This window comes from Artemia sp. Qi Xiang Cuo, chromosome 3 (genome assembly GCF_049724085.1).
Source record: "Artemia sp. Qi Xiang Cuo chromosome 3, ASM4972408v1, whole genome shotgun sequence".
Lineage (NCBI taxonomy): Eukaryota > Metazoa > Arthropoda > Branchiopoda > Anostraca > Artemiidae > Artemia > Artemia sp. Qi Xiang Cuo.
Window position 1 is genome coordinate 35,146,560 of NC_142796.1, and position 7,037 is coordinate 35,153,596.

General features: G+C 30.0%; 1 protein-coding gene across 1 annotated transcript in view; it reads left to right on the top strand.

The window, feature by feature from the left end:
• LOC148954038 (uncharacterized) overlaps positions 1-5,668 on the top strand; it is a 44,292-nt gene extending 38,624 nt beyond the window's left edge. The window contains exon 4 of the mRNA XM_089086104.1: positions 5,598-5,668. Coding sequence (XP_088942230.1) covers positions 5,598-5,668 — 71 coding nt within the window. The remainder of the gene's footprint in view (positions 1-5,597) is intronic.
• Positions 5,669-7,037: the final 1,369 nt, after the last annotated feature.

Genomic DNA, 7,037 nt, shown 5'->3' on the forward strand with positions numbered 1-7,037 from the left:
TTTTATCCGACCTATCCGATAAAGGATGTTGATAATGAATTTATTCAATCTGAAATTTAGATATTGTCAATTTTATTTGATGTATCTGACAAAGGATGTTGATACAAAAAAATATACTCACACTGACGCCTAGAATTTGTCAATTTTATCCTATGTGTCTGAGAAAAGGATGTTGATATTGAATTTAGTTACTCTGATACTTAGATTTTGTCAATTTTATCTGACATATCCGATTAAGGATATTGTTATAGCATTTATTCATTCTGAAATTTAAATTTTGTCAATTTTATCCGACAAAACCGACAAAGGATGTTGATAATGAATTTATTCATTCTGAAAAAAAAATGTATTCACACTGACACTTAGAATTTGTCAATTTTATCCTATGTATCTGAGAAAAGGATGTTGATATAGAATTTATTCACTCTGACACTTATATTTTGTCAATTTTATCTGACATATCCGACGAAGGATGTTGATAAAAAAATATTCACTCTGATACTTAGATTTTGTCAATTTTATCCGACTTATCCGACAAAGGATGTTGATAATGAATTTATTCAATATGAAATTTAGATTTTGTCAATTTTATCCGATGTATTTGCCAAAGGATATTGATAAAAAAAAAATTATTCACTCTAACACTTAGAATTTGTCAATTTTATCCTATGTATCCGAGAAAAGGATGTTGATATAGAATTTAGTCACTCTGATACTTAGATTTTGTCATTTTATCCGACATATCCGATAAAGGATGTTGTTAAAGCATTTTTTCATTCTAAAATTTAGATTTTGTCAATTTTATTTGATGTATCTGACAATCGATGTTGATAAGAAAAATTCACTCTGACACTTATATTTTATCAATTTTATCCGACATATCTGACAAAGGATTTTGATAATGAATTTATTCATTCTGAAATTTAGATTTTGTCAATTTTATTTGATGTATCTGACAAAGGATGTTGATAAAAAAAATTTGTTTACACTGACAATTTTATCCTATGTATTCCAGAAAAGGATGTTGATATAGAATTTAGTCACTCTGATACTTAGATTTTGTCAATTTTATCCGACATATCCGACAAATAATGTTGATAATGAATTTATTCATTCTGAAATTTAGATTTTGTCAATTTTATTTGATGCATCTGACAAATGATTTTGATAAAGAAATTTATTCACACTGTCACTAATATCCTGTCAATTTTACTCTTTGTGCTCGATAAAATAATATTGATAAAAAATTTCTATCACTCTGGGGCTTAGATATTGTATATTTTATCCGACACGTCCGGTATAGAATTTTGTAGAAGTATTTATTCATTCTTAAATTTAGATTTTGTCAATTTTATTTGATATATCTGACAAAGGATGTTGATATAAAAATTTATTCACACCGACACTTTGATCCTGTCAATTTTATCCTATGTATACGAGAAAAGGATGTTGATAAAAATTTTTAGTCACTCTGGTACTTAGATATTGTCAATTTTATCCGAAATATCCGATAAAGAAGATTGTTAAAACATTTATTCATTCTGAAATTTAGATTTTGTAAATTTTATTTGACGAACCCGAAAATTGATTTTGATAGAAAAATTTCTTCACTCTGACACTTATATTTTGTCAATTTTATTCGATGTATCTGATAAAGGATGTTGTTAAAAAAAATATTCACTGTGATACTTAGATTTTGACAATTTTATCCGACATATCCGATAAAGGATGTTGATAATGAATTTATTCATTCTGAAATTTAGATTTTTTAATTTTATCCGATGTATTTACCAAAGGTTGTTGATAAAAAATTTATTCACTCTGACACTTAGTTTTTATCAATTTTATTCGATGTATCTGGCAAAGGATGTTGATAAAAAAATATAGTCACTCTGATGCTTAGATTTTGTCAAATTTATCCAACATATCCGATAAAGGATGTTGTTGAAGCCTTTATTCATTCTTAAATTTCGATTTTGTAAATTTTATTTGATGTATCTGACAAAGGATGTTGATAACGAATTTATTCACTCTGAGACTTAACGAAAAATGGATTTCACCTATGAGCTAACGAATTGTATTTTTCATAATTTTCTTACAAAAAACTAGAGTTTACAGTCAAAAACCCTTATTAACTCAGATTTTACGGAAATAGTTTATTTTTCGATCTAAAAAAAGGACTTAAGTTTCACATTTGATCCAGCGAATTGTATTTTCCATAATTTTCTTACAAAAAACTAGATTTTACTGTCAAAAACCTTTATTAGCTCAGATTTTACAGAAATAGTTTTTTTTTTTGATCCAAAAAAGGACTTAAGTTTCACATTTGAACCAAATAATTGTATTTTCCATAATTTTCTTACAAAAAAAATATAGTCTACGGTCAAAACCCCTTATTAACTCAGGTTTTAAGGAAATTGTTTTATTTTTCGATTCATAAATGGACTTAAGTTTCACATTTGAGCCAACGAATTGTATTTTCCATAATTTTCTTACAAAAAACTAGAGTTTACGGTCAAAAACCCTTATTAGCTCAGATTTTACAGAAATAGTTTTTTTTTTCCAAAAATGGACTTAAGTTTCACATTTGAGCCAGAGAATTGTATTTTCCATAATTTTCTTACAAAAAAATATAGTTTACGGTCAAAAACCCTAATTAGCTCAGATTTTACGGAAATAGTTTTATTTTTCGATTCATAAATGGACTTAAGTTTCACATTTGAGCCAACAAACTGTATTTTCTATAATGTTCTTACACAAAAAAACTAGAGTGTACGGTCAAAACCCCTTACTAGCTCAGATTTTACAGAAATAGTTTATTTTTTCGATCCAAAAATGGACTTAAGTTTCACATTTGAACCAGAGAATTGTATTTTCCATAATTTTCTTACAAAAAAAAATTGTTTACGTTCAAAAACCCTAATTAGCTCAGATTTTACGGAAATACTTTTATTTTTCGATCCATAAATGGACATAAGTTTCACATTTGAACCAGGGAATTGTATTTTCCATAATTTTCTTACAAAAAAACTAGAGTTTACGGTCAAAAACCCTTATTAGTTCAGATTTTACGGAAATAGTTTTATTTTTCGATCTATAAATAGACTTAAGTTTCATATTTGAACCAGAGAATTGTATTTTCCATAATTTTCCCACAAAAAACTAGAGTTTACGGTCAAAAACCCTTATTAGCTCAGATTTTACGGAAATAGTTCTCACCAATCAAGTTATCAAAAAATATTTGAATATGTTAAGTTATAGGCAATACTGGTTTAGAAAAACTAGAATAGTAATTTAAGTTTGTTTCATCTGATTCGAAGACATGTAAAAAAAAAAGTTGAAAAAAATATATCATGTTAAAAAAAAAAAAAAAAAAAAAAAGGAGGGGGGGGGGCCAAAAATTTTGGGGATAAGGGATCTTTGGGGATTTGATGTCTCTGCTGGTTAGAGTCGTTGGTGCTTATGATCCTTGATGGTTAGTACTCACATACACCTTACAACTTGATTTGCAAGGATTTCTAAGGTTTTTTTCTGAATTTCATTATTAAAATTCTTTTCTTACCATCTACGTCTCTCGTAGTATCAACTTTTTAGTATACTAAAACGGTAGACCCTATTTTAAATTGACAATACTGTTCAAACATCACTTGTGTATTATACAGACCACATCGGAGAGGTAAAGCTAGGTCAACTCACATTTTCATTCTATCGTCGTTAGCCATTTTCATAGACTGACGTTGTTTCAAATTTATAACAAATTACCTGAGTTAACAACCCCTTCAGGGTTACCTTAACTGTTAATCAGTTTAATACTTTTTTTTATCCACCGTCATACAATCCAATCACTAATTAGAATCATTCACACTCCTATTATTCAAAACATTAATTAATATCGTTCATAGTGTCCAATTTGCGAATTCCTTATCCCTTTTTGCAAAAATGTCAAATATTCACTCTCTTTGAAAAGGTGTAGAGGCGTACGCAAAAAACGTAAAGATTCCCCCCGTTCATACTGCTATCTTTTTTGCAATGTTTAGGAACAGGCGGGGAATCCCCCAAAAAACCAAACCAGACTATACCCATCAAACCAGACTATACCCATCAAACCAGACTATACCCACCAAACCAGACTGTACCCACCAAACCAGATTATACCCACCAAACCAGATTATACCCACCAAACCAGCCTTGCTATAGCAGGAAGGAACGTAAAAGCCCCAAATCCATAGGTACATGCTCTGGAAAGGTGCCATGGAATGTAAAGGCCCAAAAACTTATAGTTGACCCAGAAACTTGTCTGCTTGGCCCAGAAACATGTCTGGTTGGCCCGGAAACTTGTCTGGTAGGTTTTGTATAATTCCATATTCAATTGACAACAATAGCAATAATCAGTCTGGTGGAAAGGTGCCAGGGAATGTAAAGGCCCATAAACTTATAGTTGACCCAGAAACTTGTCTGCTTGGCCCAGAAACATGTCTGGTTGGCCCGGAAACTTGTCTGGTAGGTTTTGTATAATTCCATGTTCAATTGACAACAATAGCAATAATCAGTCTAGTAATCTGCCATGGAAAGGTGCCATGGAATGTAAAGGTCCAGAAACTTATAGTTGACCGAGAAACTTGTCTGGTAATCAACCATGGAAAGCTGCCAAGGAACATAAAGGCTCAGAATTCAATAGATACTTACTACTGACAGCCATCAAATAATTAATATAACTCACAGTTCGTTCAAATAAAAGTCCGTGCTGTCAGCGAGATATTGAATAATTCTATTTTCTATTTTGAATTCTATTTTGAATAATTCCAAATAAAATTTTCATAAGATCGTCTATCTGAATTTTAATTGCTAACAACAATTTCGTATTTGAGCGGAATGTTGATGAGCAACTAAAAATGAAGTTTGAACGCGCTAGTTTTAAAATAAAACACGGTTTTGTATAGCCAAAATTTCTAGGATTTCCTTGTCGATGTGGTATTTTTCGTCTTCTGCTTGTATGCTAAAAATGACTCAAAAATTAATTACCAAGAAAAATCAATTACTTTTTGCTCTTGAAGCTTTCTTACAATATCCAACGCAACTGCTCTTGGTAAGTTTAGATATTTCGTTTGAACAATTTCATCAGGGAAATATTTTTTGCGTTAATAGTTTTTTCCCCATAGCTTCTGGTTATAAACAAATTTGCCGAAATAAGATGATGCGGGATTATTGGATAATCCAATGCAAGGTGAAGCTTTTCACTTCAGCGTGAAAAGGTTCACCATGAACCGAATATAAGTTTGAAAAGGAAAAATTGTGCTCAGACACTAAAAAACCAAAGTTTATTCGAAATAAATTATTTAGAAATTTATTGAAAATTGGGCCAAAAAGTTTGTTTGGACGTATCCCAATATTTTTGAAAGATTATATTTTATTAAAAGAATTTCCGATCATATGTCTAATCTTAGCATAAAGGGTGATAAAAGGACTCAGATAAATCGTTCAGCTGTATTTTTAAAAAATTAATTTAGCAGGGGTGAGGATGGAGGATGATAAATGTTTTTGCATTATCAAGATATTTTCAAATATCTTGATAATGATTTTTATCCTTTTTTATTTAGGGAAGTGCCCACTTTTGCATCTTGATACTGGCAAAATACTTGATATGAATACATATAGGCTGACAATATAAAGCCTGAAAGGTCAAAGATAATACTTGGATAAATAATAAATTTAAATAAATGCAAGATTTCCAAGTACGACGCATATACTGAATTAGTTTCTGGTATCTAACGAGAACTAAATGCAAAATATTCGTCATTGGTTCTATAGGATGTAGCTTAAACTTGACTTGCTTTCACAAAGAAATTTATCTAGCATATAATATGCACTGATCCGTTATTGAATTATCAAACTGACAAACGGGATATTTAGAATTTAGAATTTTTTTTGTTATACAACACGTCCCTTGAAAACATAAAGATTTCTGAAAATCAATTCTACGAAAGAGCTTCTCTATTTTTCACCCTATTTCCCCTAGGACAATAAATTCTGTATAAGATCTTAAAATACATCTTGAAAATCGCCCCGCATAGTACTAATATCGTTTTGTCTAAGGAAATAAAAGGCAGTTGTGGTCACGTACCGCAGATATGTCATATTGATAATAGATCTACGGCATTCTATTGAACAGTAAAAACACTACGGGATGATTTTGATATTACAATGTGAAAAATCCAATTGATTATCATGTTAAAATACTTTATTTCTTATAAAAAAAAGTAGATTTAATATACTATCTAGAGATATCACCTGAAATTAAATTTCCGTTCGATAAACACACCTACTCGTATCAAGGAAAGCCATCTTTTTCCATTATACTCCCCGTCACCTATTTTAAACTGCTAATTTAACATTAAGTAACTGGTATTGAAAAATTGTGCTAACTAATTTGTAATTTCAATAAATTGAAATTAGGTTTCAATGTGCTATTGAAAACTAATTTCAATAAATATCGGAGAAAACTTTTTCTTGATATTCAATATGATAAAATAGTACCTAATATGAAACATCAGGGCTAGTATACGTACATTCAAGCATAAAGTACTGCGGAAGACCGCTATTAATAGTGTAGCCTTTTTTGAAAGCCTAACATGTGCATAAGAAGAAAATTTGCCAAGTAATGGAAAGAATATTTGCTATGAAATTTAATTTGATAAAATAAGTGTAAGCTCAAGCTTCAAATATAATTCTAGACAAAAAAAAAGAAAATTCTAGATAAAAATTGTAAAATTAAATTTTATGATCAACAAATTCAATAATATTAATGCATTCTATTGCATTCTGAGGCAAAGGAGAAAAATACAACTTGGTAAACTGGCTTTAACCAACTGTGATATAACCGAGTAAGAAGGTTAAAATGATCTTTAAGCAAATATACAAATTCTATAAGCAAACTAATTCAAAACTGTAGAAAATATACATAATGTGCTTTGATTTTCGAAAGCCACTCCTCTAGGCTATCCCAGGCTCAGGCTCTCACTTCAGCATTTTAAAAATTT